Raw genomic sequence first — 15,199 nt, 5'->3', positions numbered from 1 at the left:
ACAGGAACGTATTGAAAATCATTCTGTACCTCCCTCATGGGGGAGAAACCCTCATATCTTCTCCCGGCCCCCACCCCCTGGAGGGCAGCTACCCTCTCAGGCTGCCCCACACTGCATGCACAAGGAGAAAAGATGGAGGCAGAGGGGATGCTGGCCCCAGCAGCTCTGACTTCAATAGTGGCTCTCATGACCAGGGAAGTCTGTCTTCTGTCACCGTGCCATACATAGTGAGTGAAGTTTCTGGCTTGGATGAGTCAAAGTTCTGCACATATCCTCATCTTGGCTCTTTGAGCTGGGGAAGACACCGCGTCTTATCTCTGTTCTTTCCTCTCTGCCTAGATCTTTTCATTCTCTGTGGGCCTTGGTTCCTGCCCTTGTCTTCACCACCCACCCTTCTTCCCCCCCTCTTTACCCGGCAGGTGACTGTTTAGGTCAGTGTGGCTTGGATCTATTTTCTTGCCCCCCCCATTCTAGGTTAGCCCTCTGTTCCCAAAACTCCTGGTGTCAATGTCAAATGTCCGCTGTTGAAGTCAGGTGAGGAGGAAGGCTTGAGTCCCTGGAACCTGGGGATGGGGTGGGGCTTTGAGTTCTACCTGCTCAGCCTTTCCCTGGCTCCCTGTGACTCCCCAGCTGACAGGAAAAGGGGGACACAGGGCAGATGCATTTCCTGGGGACATGGCATGTGCTAGCCAATTCAGTTCTGAGGAAAGTGGAGCAGTTGGTCACCTAACAGACCTACGTACAGGTGGAAATCCCTGCAGCTGGAGCTTGGTCTGGCTGCACTGCTCCAAAGAGTGAGTTAGTGTTGTTGACTCTTGGAACCCCGGGCTGCTCACTGGCTGGTAGTGGGGGCACCCGTTCTAGTCTATTCTAGTCTGCTACACACAGAGGTGTCAACAGTGAAAGAAAAGCCCACGTTTTTCCCTCTCTGCCTGAGTGAGTAGTCGAGTCACAAACACTCAGCCCCCTGCAGAAGCCAGTCTGCCCCATGGCTATCGGTGACTACAGGCAGGCCATGAGTGCTTCCAGAGGGGTAAGGCTTTCCTCATGATCAGTGCTTTCCAAAGTCCATGGTGCCAGCATTAAAAACAAGACAACCTTGCACTGTTGAGATCAGACAAAGAGAACTTGAGCAATCTGGGAAGGTTTTTGGAGCCCCACCTGCTCAGTGTATGTCCCTCACTGTGGATCAGGTGGCTCCTATGGCCCCACCCCTCATCAATTCACTTCAACCTGTATGTTGACGGCTTTCTAATTGTTTTTACTATTGTATGAGACAGTGTCAACTCCTGGACATCAGTGTTGTCTGGGAACATAAATAACAGCAGCAACCCATTAAGGATCCATGATAACAGAGAGGGGGTTGTGTGTACTGGGTTTTTGTTTGCTTTGATTAAATGAGAGAGAGAGAGAGAGAGAGAGAGAGAGAGAGAGAGAGAGAGAGAGAGAGAGAGAGAGAGAGAGAGCACTCCACAGGATCATAGGTATGATTGTGGAGACAGAATCTCTCATATGCCTTGAATTCACCAGGTAAACTAGGGTGGCTGGCCTGTGGGCTTTAGGAATGCTCTGTCGCTGTCCCCCCATGAGCCTGTATCACCATGCTTTTCTAGATAAGGTCTGAAGGTCAAACTCGGATCCTCTCACTGAGCCATCACTACAACTTGACACTGGTATTTTTGAAGGTTTCTCGATTGGTTCGCTCATTGCCTGAATCTCCTGAGGGAGGAGTGCTGTTTTGGCACCAGAAGCAAAGACCCCTTGTCCTGCTCCTCAGTCCTCCCAGAGAACATGGGCAGTGCCAGTGGGAACATGCCCTGGGAGCTCTTGGAGTCTGGACCAGAGCAATGGGAAGATGGAGGCAATGATCTGGACGTGTTGAAGTCTACAGAAGCAGAGAGTCTCAGAACATGCAGGAAGGAGATGATGGCATTTGGAGTGAGGTTGGGACAAGATAGTCAGAGCTGGTTCCTCACCCAGGCCTTGGAGACAGTGATTTTCTGTGGAGTTCTACTAATTACCACCGTCACGATTGTCCGTGTCTTCTCTTTTGCCTACGCTGTATTGAGTGGGCTCCTGTCCTTTCAGAGACGTTGTTCTGACTAAGAAACAGCCCTGAGCCTGGCGCTGTGCCTTGTGCTGGGAATGGAGCTGTCCCTGTTTGCTGAGTGGGTGACCAAACTCATTAGACCAGCTCATTAGTTAATTGGTTAATAGCAAAAGCCTCAAAGCAGGTGGTGCTGTACTTGCCCCTCGGCAGTGGGCAGTGGATCTGGCAAGATTGATGAGGGGACAGGCGTTTCACAAAAGTGACTGACACTGCGGGGACAGAAGAGAGGTACTGGGCAGTCCTGCAGCCAAAGGATTATCTCTGGAACATATCCATTATGGGACCTTTTTGATTTGTTAATTTACCTTTTTATTAATTTGGTTTTGAGCCATTGTCTCAATCCAGGCTATCCTCAAGCACGAGGTCCTCTTGTCACAGCCCTCAGAGTGCTGGCCTGGGTGGCACACCAGCCATATCTTTGTTTCATTTTGAGAGAAAGATATACTAATGTCTTGCAAGTCCAGAATTCCAAGGAGTCATTTTGGGATTGTGGTAGGTGCCAGGGTTTGGAGTTCAAACATATTCTTTTCTCATGGGGGTCTTCAAAAATGGCTTGTCCGTTCTGTGGGCCCCTCTTTCACAGTGCCTTCCCTCTGTGGTGGTTAATGCTGTGGTAAGACCATCTCATCACGGACTCAGTGACATTCTTAAGTCACGGGAACCACTCACACGGTCACAGGATTGAATGGATTACAAGCAGTTAAGTCATCTGAGGGTACGTCTTCCCTCCCCAGATGTGGGGGCACCCATCCAGGCACCATCTTCTAGCTTCCTGTCTGCATCTCACTCAAAGAGCCTAGAACTAAGCTCCTCCTGGCTACAGCAGGCCACTTCAGGACTGTCTCCTGGCCTTTCCCTCGGTCTCTACAACAGAGAATGCTCACTGATGTGCTTCCTCCTAGCCGTGGCCTCACCAATTTCACCCGTAAGCTCAGCGGGAACCTCACCAGGTTCTGTGTGTTCACAAAGGACGACTGGGTACAGGCACAGGCCTCCGTGGGTTTACCGAAGATTTCACACCAGTCTGGACAGACGCTGTCCTGCCCCACTTCTCCATCTAACCTGATGTGACTTCATAGAGACACACTTAGCAGAGCCGAGTGGCTTCTTTCTGCCCCGCTTCTCTCCCTGAATTCTCAAATCTCAGTTTCCCGCGGCCTTGCTTACTGGACCAGGAACCCCGCTTTGCCCCATGATGGTTAATGTCGATTGCCAACTTGGTGGGATCTAGAATTATCTAGGAGACACATCTCCTGGCACATCTGTATGTTGACTGTGCTAATTCAGGAGGGCAGATTCATCCTACGTGAGGGCAGATTCATTCTACGTGAGGGTAGCATTTCTTGTGCTGGGACCCTGTACTGAATAAAAAGGCGAAAGACAGCTGGGCAGGAGCATTCCTCTGTCTCTGCTTCCTGACTGCTGTCCCAATGGGACCGGCTGCGGCCTGCTCCTGCCACCTGCTCCGGCCACCTGCTCCTGCCACCTGCTCCTGCCACCTGCTCTGGCCACCTGCTCCTGCCACCTGCTCCTGTCACCTGCTCTGGCCACCTGCTCCTGCCACCTGCTCCTGCCACCTGCTCTGGCCACCTGCTCCTGCCACCTGCTCTGGCCACCTGCTCCTGCCACCTGCTCTGGCCACCTGCTCCTGCCACCTGCTCCGACCACCTGCTCTGGCCACCTGCTCCTGCCACCTGCTCCTGCCACCTGCTCCGGCCACCGTGCCTTCTTCACACTGATGGACCACCCTCCACCAATGAGCAGGAATGAGTTTTTCCTTCCTGAAGTTGCTTTTGTTATAGCAATGAAGCAAATGACTAATACAGCTCCCAAGCTAAATGCCTGACTTAGGGTTTCTTTGCTGTGAAGAGACACCGCGACCAAGGCAACTCTGGTAAAGAAAAACATTGAATTGGGGTGGCTGGCTTACAGTCCAGAGGTTCAGTCCGTTATCGTCACGGTGGGAGATGGTGGTGTGCAGCCAGACACGGTGCTGGAGAAGTAACCGAGAGTTCTACATCTTGTAAGCAACAGGAAGTAAACCGTGACACTGGAAGCAGCTTGAGAATAGGAGACCTCAAAGTTTGCCCCCACAGTGACACACTTCCTCCAACAAGACCACACCTACTCCAACAAGGCTACATCTAATAGTGATGCTTCTTTTGGGTACCGTTTTCTTTCAAACCACCACAGAGCCTACCCCAAGCTTCTATATAGATTGCTTGTCTCCAGGGTCTAAGCCAGGTATCCATCTGGCCACACACTTGCTGCCAATACTCACCTCCTACACACCTTCTCCCTTGCTCACTGACCCTCCCTGTCCAGTCTGTGGGGTATACCAGATCTCCACAGCCCTCTGGCAGCCTGACTATCTCAGCATCAGCTTGGAGCTAAGCTTCTGCCTGCTGAATGCTCTGTGTTCATGTATTCCAGACCCGGGGAACCAGGGCCACACAGCAGATGGCGAGTGCCACACCAAAATCTTTCAGTCTATCACTGTGCCTTAACTAGCCTGACTTTCACCTGCCCACCAGTCACTTCTCTAGATGTTTGCTGAATAAGGCCCAAGCTTCCATCTGAAGGTGTCTGTCTGCTCTTTAGTTTCTGTCAAAGACCCAGATGAGAAATGACCCTTGTCATGGGAATTTATTAGCTGCCACTGTGATTATAATATTACCAAGGGCTTTACTTTAAATGACCCAAATATTCCTCAAAAGAAGGCCGTCTTAAAAGCCCTTAGCACACCAAAAAAAAAAAAAAAGGAAAAAAAGAAAAAAGAAAAAAAAAGCCGGGCGGTGGTGGCGCACGCCTTTAATCCCAGCACTCGGGAGGCAGAGGCAGGTGGATCTCTGTGAGTTCAAGGCCGGGTTGGACCGACAGCCTCCAAAACAATACAGAGAAACCCTGTCTCATAAAAACCAAAAAAAAAGCCCTTAGCACACTCATAGTGTGTATTCTGCAGTTGCTAAAAAAAATAAAGTAGTTCTATAAAGAATTACCACTATGTAGTGAGAAAAACAAGGTGCAGAAGAGTGGTTACAGTATATCGCAACGAGTTAGCAATTATGCACACTTGCACATGTAGGATCTGTGTGCTCTCTGAGAGGATGCATGGTACAATAGCGATAATGGCTGCCCATAGGAAGCTAGTCAGGTGGCAAGGGCCAGCTTCACCAGACGCTTTTTGTCTCGTGAATTTTCAGTTGTGGGATTATTATTATTTTTTATTTAGGTTAGAAACAATCTTGTTTCACATGTCAATCCCAGCTCCCTCTCCCTCCTTTCTTCCCCCTCCCTCCCCACCAGGTGCCCCAGTCCTCCACCCAATCTCTAATCTGATCCCCAGGGAGGGTGAGGCCCTCTATGGTGGATCTCCAGTGACTGTCATTTCATCCAGGGCAGGGCCTAGGCCCTCCCCCAAGAGTCCCGGCTGTGAAAGCCTCCCATATTGTGGCATGGGCACTCAAAGTCTATTTGTACGCCAGGGATAAATACTACCCAAGGCCCCATAGATTACCTAGGCCTCCTCGCTGACACCCATATTCAGGAGGTCTGGGTCAGTCCCATGCTTTCCACACAGCCATCAATCTGGAGTCCAAGAGCTCCCCCTTGTTCAGGTCAGCTGTTTCTGTGGGTTAAACCAGCCCACTCTTAACTCCTTTGCCCATCAGTTCAGTTGTGGGATTATACCATTAATTGACTAATTTAAAATACGCCAGGCAGTGGCTGTTTGTGAGCATCTCTGACTGTCTGTCTGGCCTCCACCCTACACAGTCAGGATACTTGACACTCAGACTCCATCAAGGTGTCTCCAGAGTGTGGTCTTCACTGAGGGCCGGCAAGAATTGCTGACTGGGACAGTGACTTAGCTCTTAAGGTCATCTTTGTGTCCCTGCTGATGTTATGCAAGCCATTCATACTTTTGTTCATTTCAACTAATGAGGCAGTCATCAATCTGTTTCTTCCTTTGCCCAGGCTTCCAGGTAAGCCCTTTCACATAATTATTCACCTCTCACCCCTGCTCCCACACAGTGTGGCTCATCAGGAGCTCTGCCTTCCCCACCCCCAGTTCCCCACAGATCTGACCAGAGGAAGAGAGGTTCTGGGTGGCAACCGGTATGACCAGAGGGCAAAGAAGATCTTCTTGGGAGAGCAGGCTTGGGACAAGGGGATACGGGGCAGCTTGCAAACACTGCCTGTGGCCAGATTCTTCCAAACGATTTCATCAGTGTCTGGAGTTTACCTACAGCCCAGGAGGCATTTAGACAAGTTGATTACATTTTATGCCTGTAGTTGGAAATGTTCGTGTAGGTTTCTCTGTATTTCTACAAGGATTTTGGGAATCCCAGTGAAGGCTGATACAAATTCATCCATCCACTTTTCTAAAAGTAGTTTCAAAAAGGTTTTATTTTAAGATGTGAGTTGGATTTTCCAGTGTGAAGAAAGTCAAAGATCAACTGGGAGATGTCTTCCGGAAAATGATTATCTCATTTTGTGGAGGAAAGATGTTGCCTTAGCCCAGGAGGTTAGAAAAGCTTATTCTCTAAAGCAGAAATCACTGGACCTAACAATTGGCCTGGATGTCCATTGATCTTACCAATCTAGGAGGTCTGGTTCAAGTTCTGACCTTGGCATTTGGCATTGAGAACTCAGAGCCGGGCACCACAGCACAGACTCCACAGGTGGTTTTTGGCACTGCACTGAGGCATAGCTTTCAGCAGAGTGTCACAAGATTAGGTGAGAATGAAGGGGAGCCTTGATGTTCCCCAAATTCTAGCCATTACTAGTGCTCACTTCCGGTGGCGTAGCGCTAGGGACCAAGAAGTGGGCTTTCAGCAGCTGCCTTCCCCTTTCAGGGACAACTTATTAAGAGTCTTGGGAGCTCCTGACCTGGGTGACCTGGGTTACTGCTTCACTGAGCAAATGTTTGGTTGTTAAAAAAAGAAAGAGTGGAAGGGGTAGCTGCTACAATGCACAGTCTATACCTTCTAGGTTGTTCCATAGCTTCCTATACTGTACCCAGCTTAGCACAGTGATGGGAACACTGAGGCCCAGTGGACTTGAAACCCATTCTAAGCTAGGGGTGATAGAAACAGAGTTTATAGCTAGGCTGAGAGTCCCTAAAGCTGCCTCTCCTGAGATGCTGGGAAGTCCTCCATGTTCAAGGCTAGAGACAGGAAATTAAGGCTTCATGTTGGAGGGGCTATGAATTCCCCTCTGGGGAAAAGATGTGGGGGTGTCTGGGCCTCCCTGATGTTCCTTGCGTGACAATGGCCCTCACAGGAGCCTTTAGGCATTGGCAGTGTTCTGGGCCCCTGTCACGTTCACAAGTCACGGAGGCTACTGCATATACATCAGGGGACTGAGTTGTGCTCTTGTCTGTGTGTACAACACACCAGCTCCAGGCTCTGATAGATTCCAGTGAGTCAGGACTGTGGGCTGTGGATGCCTGCCTTGTGTTTTCCCTTGATCACAGCAGAGTTGCAAGGTTTCCACCCAAGCGGAAAGTGAAGCCTCCTTCACAAAAGTTGCTGAAGTGGCCATGACATATTTTCACTTGTTGTTAATTTTTTTCCCTTTGAGACAAGGTCTCTATCTATAATAGCTTTGGCTGGCCTCAAACTTGCAGGTATCCTCCTGCCTCTGTGTCCTGACTGTTGGGATGCTAAGGATCTGCCCAGGGCTTAGTGTTTGGTAGGTTAACCAAGCCACACCCCCAGCACTACTGTTAATTCTTTTTTACTCTCCTATTCTGACAAGCAGAGGATGCTAACAAGGTACCCATCCAGTCTCTATATTCTGTTTATGGCTGGAGAGCTTAGCTTTGAGAGTTAGACCTGGGTGCCAGCTTCTGTAAAGACTTGCTCCATAACCTGGACCAAGAGAAATAAAGTTGTGGAGCCCCAGTTTTTTCATTTTTGAAAATGGGTTAACATGGGCAGTGGTGGCACACACCTTTAATCTCAACACTTGGGAGGCAGAGGTAGGTTGTTCTATGTGAGTTAAAGGCCAGCCTGGTCTACAGAGTAAGTTCCAAGATAGCCAGGGTTACATAGTGAAAACCCTGTCTTGAAAAACATAGCAAAACAAAGCAAACAAACAAAAAAATCAACCAAGCTGAAATATTGTGTGTTAATAGTCACAACCTTACAAAATGGCCGAGACCATTAAGGGAAGTATATTGTCACACTCTGTGGTGCAATGGCTGGTATAATTGTTCTTATTCAGTATCTCTGCTATATTGTTTTAAAGCACCATGCACAAAATTATACACATTTTTAACTGGATGTGGAGGTTCATGCCAGCTACTTGATAGTCTGAGGCAGGAACATCCGAAGTTTGAGAGCAAGCTGAGTAATTTAGAAAAATGTATGTGTGTGTGTGTGTGTGTGTCTGTGTGTGTGTGTGTTTAAACAACAATAACAACAGGGTAGCCGTGTAGCTCAGTGGTAGAGCACTTGCTGAGCATGCACAAGGACCTCGAATCAGTTCCTGCCTCTGAAAATAAAGAGAAAGAAAAAGGATACACATTTGAATGTGCATTTAGAACATGCCAGAGCTGAGCCGAAGGGCATTTGGTAATAACTTGTAGTGAAGGTCAAACGTTTTAAAGCATTAACATAGATGAGTTTTTATGTGGAAGCCCAATTAGTATATAAAACAGTTCAGAGCAGACTGCTTTGACTGATGTTGGAGTATGGTCCCCAGGGCTCCTCAGGATGAGGGAGGAGACCCACAGACTGGGAGTCAAATGGTCCATCTGCAAGGATGGTGGAGGGAAGCTTCAGCTCTGCTCTGTCACATGGTGTCTGTTGGCGAGTCCTCTGGGCTCCCCATCCTCGTCTGTGAAGCTGGAACAGCAGCACCCGGCTGGCAGTCTGAGCTCACACCCTGCTGCTGGCTGCTCTCGGAGTGCACAAAGGATGGGCTAACAAGTCATGCCAGGTTGTGAAAGAGTCTAACGGCAGGCTGACCCGAAGGGACCACACAGGGTCTATCCAGCTGGCACAGTCCTCTGTCTTCCCCTGCTGTGCATCTGTCCAGGATATCACCTCTTTCCTTGGGTTCTAGGTAACAGGGAGGACACCTGCAAAGCATCTGACCATGGCCTTTAATTGGGCCCATCCCTTTCTGCACTTATTCCTGCTTTTGTCAGTTGGGGGCAGGGGTCACTGTAATGAGTATCCTCGTCACATCAGACCAAAGCCTTTCCTGCCCCCAGCATCTCTCACTTGGCCTCTCGAGACAGCACCGTTCCTCACTGTCATGAGTCTGACACCCTGTCCCCCTTAGTTTACTATATGTTCATAAGCAATGTCCATGGGCATAATGTGGACAATTAATTTTATCCCCACCTCTCCGTCTCATCCAGTTCCTGCCAGTCTTCAGTTAGGGTCTCTTTATAGTCTATCATAGACTTCTTCCTTCCTTCCTTCCTTCCTTCCTTCCTTCCTTCCTTCCTTCCTTCTTCCCTCCCTCCCTCCCTCCCCCTCCCTCCCTCCTTTCCTTCCTTCCTTCTCCCTCCCTTCCTTTATTGGCCTCACATCTGTGACCTAAGCACTTAGTTGTTGTCTGGCACTGTCCTGGCATCTGGATTTAGTGAGGGAAACATCTATCTCCAAGCTACCAGATGAGTACAGGAAGTAATCATGGACTGTGGCTGCACATATGAATGGAGAAGGAACTAGAAACACCACCAGTGCTGGAGCCGGGGCTGTACTGGGTCCTGGATAGGGGAGAGGGGACTTTTCTCCTGAGAGGTCACTTCTAGGCTAAGAGCTTCCAGAGGACCAGAGGCCACATCCTACGGGTCTGGGCTGGGGTGAAGATCACCGTTTCAGGGGGAAGAGCTGCTTCCCTGCCTTGAGAGAGGGAAGAAGGGCTGTAGAGGACAAGGGGGTGGGGCCGGAGCAAGAGGGAGAAGAAGTGTGGAGGGGCTGGATTAGAGGGGTCAGCAGGCTTGTTCTCCAGGGATTGTCTAGGCAACGACTGGCAGGAGGTTGAGTCTGAGTGCACTCTGGGTAAGAAAGGTCCAGGTAATGGCTGTAGCGGTTACCAAATCAGAATGTAATACCATAGCTTATAAATGTATACAAATAGCATGTGCTATGTGTCAATCAAAAAGGTTAAAAGTGACACAAGTACAAAAATAAGAACACTGGGGACTGCTTGTTCTCTAGAGGGGGGACTGGAATGGAGAGAGGACAGAGATGAAGGAGGCAGAGTTTCTAACCAAAGAGGTGCTGGTGAGAGAGTCTCTAGGGGGTCTTTGGGAGCGAGCGAGGGTTTCTTGCCCTTGCCAGGTACCCTGTGGAACAAAGTTCCATAAGTGCTTGGAGTGTACCATTCTCTCCTCTGCACCTGTGGAATCTGATCCCGACTCAGTGCAGAGGGCCAGGCTAGGCAAATCAACAACGGTGAGACTGACCCTTACACTACTGCCAGCAAGCATGTGGCTTGGAACAGAGCCTTCTTTGTGGATTCCTGTGAGAGGCATCCTAGGGGAGCCTCTTCAACCTTATTTTTGCTGAGAGGTAGGGTGGGTAAAAGAGCGTCCCACACAGTGACTCCAGAGCCAGTGACCACACATGCTAGCTCCCCAGATCAGCCTTGACACCTTCCTGCAGGTAGACACCCTCAAGTTGGAGAGGTTGATTCCCTGCCCTCCATCCCTGGTTTGCCGGGATCACAGGAAGCTGTGTGTGAAGGGCGTTGCCTCATTTTCCCACACCCTGGCTTGCATTTTCCTGGCTAGTGGAGGAGTTGAATAGACTCCAGCTCTGGAGGGTGGTGAGGCTGCATAGTTGCAGAGAGGGGAAGCTAGAGGGGCGAGTCTCATGTGAGCTGCTGTGGCGAGCCACCGCAGGGCCTGTCTCCTCACCTGTAAAACTGGTGCACTCAATCTACCAGGCCAACCAAGACTGTTCCCTATAAACCAGGACCTTGAGTAGCACTTCATTTAGGAAATAACACTGGCCTGGTGGAGGAGAGGTGTTCAGAGAGGTTCCCAGTTCATGGAGCCCAAACCTGTAACAGGCGCAGAGGAACTGGCATTTGCCTGGGTCCTTTCTCTCTCTAGGGAATCAGAAGGCACCTCTGTCCCCATTTAACCCTGGTTGAAGGGAGTGCAGGAAGTACTGGAGTTTGTTTGACAAGACTTCTTACTGAGAATCTGACACTAGAAGTTTTATTTCAGGTAGTTTAGAGAAGCCACTATGGATGACTTTATTCAGAAGCAGAGTTTGGCGCCCCCAGGGCCAATCTCTAGGTGTGTTGACACCAGACTCTGAGTTCATATCAATCAGGCCTTGGGGTGTAGTTTCAGGAATAGGAGGAAAGGAAGTCAGGGCTAAGTAAGGAAAGCCCAGACTCCGGTGGTGGAGGGAGGGACTGGGTACCTTGAAGCAGTCAAGGTTGGTGGAGGACAAGATGCACCTATCTCATTTCAGGACACCCTGGGGTCCCAGGCCAGAGCCAGTATGGGACAAAAATCCTCTTGCTTTAAACGTAGTCAGGTCAATCTGGGTACAGCTGGGTGAGATGGCATCAGATCGTCCTGCACTCTCAGAATACTTTGCAACCCAGGTAGTCCAAGGTCTTCACAGGGTATGGTGCACCTCCTTATTTGTGTTTATTTTTTCTAGGATCCCAACATCTGTGATCATCAGCTTCTTAGGCCTCAGGCCCAGCACTCAGTCAGCCCTCAGGACATGGATATGGATGTAACATGTGACAGTCTAAACGTGTCCACCTCAAGAAGCACTTTCTGTGCACCTGCTGTGCGCTGGGTCCACAACACTGGTGTGGCGGCTCCCAGCTCAGACTCCGTCTCTATTCCCATGGGTTTAGACTTGGGTGAAAATGAGGCCCCCTTAAAACTAACTTTCACCAGATACCAGTTAGCCTTGCCAACCGGTTTTGCATTTCGTAGACTAATTTATTTGGGCGCTTGGCTACATGCCCGGTGAGTATGAAGTCAAGGTTTGGTCCCAGAGTGGCTGGGAGCTCTCTTGGTTTATTCCATAGGGGTGTCCATGTCCAAGAGAAACACAGAAGCAGCTGTGGGGGCCACAGATATTACTCAAAGGTTGGGGGGATGATCATGAATTTTGTTCACAAGAATGGGTCAAGGCAGTAGGAACTGTGACTTCATAGCTTACTCTAGAGCTTAAGAGACCTTGGATGTGAGTGTGTGAGATAAAGCAGGGACTGGCCAAGCTGGGCTTCAGAAGATCATCACTCCATGCTCTCACGTGCCTTCTTAATGAGCCCCAGTGACTGAGCATTCTGGGAAACGGCCAGAACATGTGTGCTTGACACTAACTGGTTGCATTCCCACCTGTCCCATGATCAATATCCAAGAGGGCTGGCTAAGTTGGAATCAAAGTGGGATCCTATTTTCGTAGTTTTTAGACACTGGGTCAATTTTAGGTCTTATTCTGCCAGACTCCTTTGATGTTGGGAAACTCCCATTCCTCCTATGATCCTCAGTTTCTCAGCCTGAAAAAAATGGGAAGGGTGACTTGATCTAATATAATTCTAACCCAGCTAGGATCCTAGCTAAGTTGTATTGGGAGCATCTTTTCATACACATAGTTTGGCTTTGTGTTCCCAACGCCCCAGGGAAGGTCAGCAGCATTTGCCTTTTGTACACAAAGCAGGTTCAGAGGACTTCTATGTGTTAACTGAAGCCACACAGCCAAGAAGCCACTCAGCTGAGAGTCAGCCTCCAGCTTGTCAGTCTCCTGGCTCAGGCATTTGAGAGCAGGTGCATGAACCTCCACCAACTTAACTTCCAGGCTGCTGCCTTCCTTCCTACTCAGGAGCTCAGCTCCCACTGTGATGTAGGGAGCTAGGGCGTGGAGGGAGCCCTGGTTGAGGCTTAGGGTGTGGTCTACTGGTTGATACAGGTGTGCCACGGCTGAAGACTGAAAGCGAGCAAGAAACTGGCAGCCTGGTCTGGCTGTTCTAGTGGAGCCCGGCTGCCGTTCCTTGCCATCTGGGAACTCTGCTTGGCCTCCTGATTGGTCATTCTCAGAGTCTTCCGTCTTCCCTCAAATTCCTGCCCACACTTCTTAGCCCCCAGAAATGATCACCTAACCCTGGGGAGCTGAGTGCGAGGTGTAAAGACAGCGCTGAAGGGACAGAGTGCAGACCTCTGTCCTAATTAGGGAGGAGACTTCAAGGGAGGCTTTTTATCCCAGTCAGTTCAGTTGCCACCATCCTATGTTTTTGAGAGCTCGGTCTGTTGTCTTCTCAGAACCTTGGGTGGCTTTGACTCCTGCTATGACACCTGGCAGGAGAATCTCTCTCTCCCTGGGCCTCAGTGTCCCCATCAAGGCAATGATAGCCAAGTGGCTGAGACCCATGGACGTCAGGCCTTTCCCACTGATGACATTTTTGGATACCCTGTCATGTACTTTTCCTCTCCTCCCAGAGGCCAGGAACCAGATGCCTTGGGAGAGATATCAAGCTTAAAGATAGCTCTCTCTGTCTGAGTGTTCCCACCAGGTGGCTGCAGGTGCCCCTCCTCCCTCAATGCTCTTCCATCAGGTCCAGGCCCGCGGCAGATCGCGGCCTGGCCCTTTAGCTCTGCTGTTTGGGTAACGCCAGCCAGAGTGAAGGAGCGCAGCGCTACAGCGACTGCGGCGGACGGACGCGGCGGCGCAGGGGGCGGGGGGAGGAAAGAAGAGCCCACTTGTCCCACGGCTCCGCAGCAACCCTGGCCCTGGCCTCGGCGCATCAGAGCGGTCTTTAGAGCCCTGGGGTTTGTTAGCGGGGCCAGAGCCAGCTGGGAGCACACCATCACTCGATCCCACAAAACGACACCCCCCCTCCCCCGGCCCCGCAATCCCCCCAACTCGGCCAGGCTAGCGCAGGTTATTCTTTGCCCCTAGCTGCTGGAGGCAGGGAACCGCGACGCTCCGACGCCTGCCTCACCCTTCCCAAGCCTAAGGGCAAGGAATTCCAAGTCTCAGGCAGAAGATCACAGCTATCAGGGCTGGGGTGGGGGTGGGGATGGGGGTAGGGGCACCATTTTGGGTCGGGCGCTGATCAGATTCCTCTCCCTCGTTGGCCCTTTGGATCCCATCTCCATCGGTATCTCAAGTTTCAGCCTCCCTGTCCCCGCCCCCTACGGGGCTCACCCCGCCAAGGGCGGCTGCAGCTCCTAGCAGCGTCCAGCCCGCAGTTTCTGCCTCCTCTGCTCGCCCTAGGGTCACCCTCCCGGTTCGGTCCAGCTAGTCCTTCCCGCGGAAGATACCGAGAGTGCCCTAGATGCTTAGAGTAGAAGGGTCAAAGTTCGGTCACCAAAGCAGGGGGGAAGGCCCTGAACCCTCAGGGCCTCTACAGGGGCGCGGGAGGTCAGGACGCGGCGCTCCCTCACCTGTTTCTCCGCCGGCTCCTTAGCAGAGACCGCGGGCTTGGGGGAGGGCGCGCGGTCGCAGACACAGCCCTCCAGCAGGTAGAGCCCCGAGGGCCGAGAGCTTGAGTCGCTTTCGAAGTAGAAGAGCAGATTCTGCAGCAGCGCGAACCACTTGGTTTGCCATTTTGTGTTGTCCGAACTCCGCTTGCTCAGGTAGCCTTTGCGCGTGCCGTCCTTGCGCGCCAGCAATCCCAGGGACGCGACGTGGCCATCGTTCAGCCGGATCCCTTTCTGCATGGTGCTCGGAGGCCAGCGAGACCCCACGCGCTTACATCTTCCTCGCGCGGCACCCGGCAGCCCCTCGTCGGTGCGCGCCGCGCTGCCTCTCTCTGGCGCTCGCCGGATCGCTCCCTCTCGTTCCCCCACCCCACCCTCCTCAAGATCTACACTCCAGGACCTGGCGCCGAGCTGGGATTTCTTGAACCTAGAGGGACTATTCCTTATTGGAACCTTTTCTCCTCTCCGTAGAGCCCCGGGGCCCCGGGAGATGTCGCCCGACCCTGCCCCGGCAAACTGAGGGACGGGCGGTCTGCGCGCTGGCTAGGGGCAGGCGGAGTCATGTGACGCCGATCCCTCGAAGAGCGGGTTTCAGCAGCGCGGACAGGGACACACGCACGCAGCCCCGCCGAGGCGCAGAGCCGCACGCAGGCTGCACCTTGGCGCCT

At 51.4% G+C, this 15,199-nt stretch overlaps 1 protein-coding gene across 1 annotated transcript in view; it reads right to left on the bottom strand.

Annotated features, from left to right (window-relative positions):
* Positions 1-15,149, bottom strand: part of Rasgrf1 (Ras protein specific guanine nucleotide releasing factor 1) — a 106,618-nt gene extending 91,469 nt beyond the window's left edge. The window contains exon 1 of the mRNA XM_013121001.3: positions 14,496-15,149. Coding sequence (XP_012976455.1) covers positions 14,496-14,771 — 276 coding nt within the window. The 5' untranslated portion in view covers positions 14,772-15,149. The remainder of the gene's footprint in view (positions 1-14,495) is intronic.
* Positions 15,150-15,199: the final 50 nt, after the last annotated feature.

The sequence above is a fragment of the Mesocricetus auratus genome, unplaced genomic scaffold (genome assembly GCF_017639785.1).
Source record: "Mesocricetus auratus isolate SY011 unplaced genomic scaffold, BCM_Maur_2.0 Super-Scaffold_100691, whole genome shotgun sequence".
Taxonomy (NCBI): domain Eukaryota; kingdom Metazoa; phylum Chordata; class Mammalia; order Rodentia; family Cricetidae; genus Mesocricetus; species Mesocricetus auratus.
This window is presented reverse-complemented; position numbering and strand designations above follow the sequence as displayed.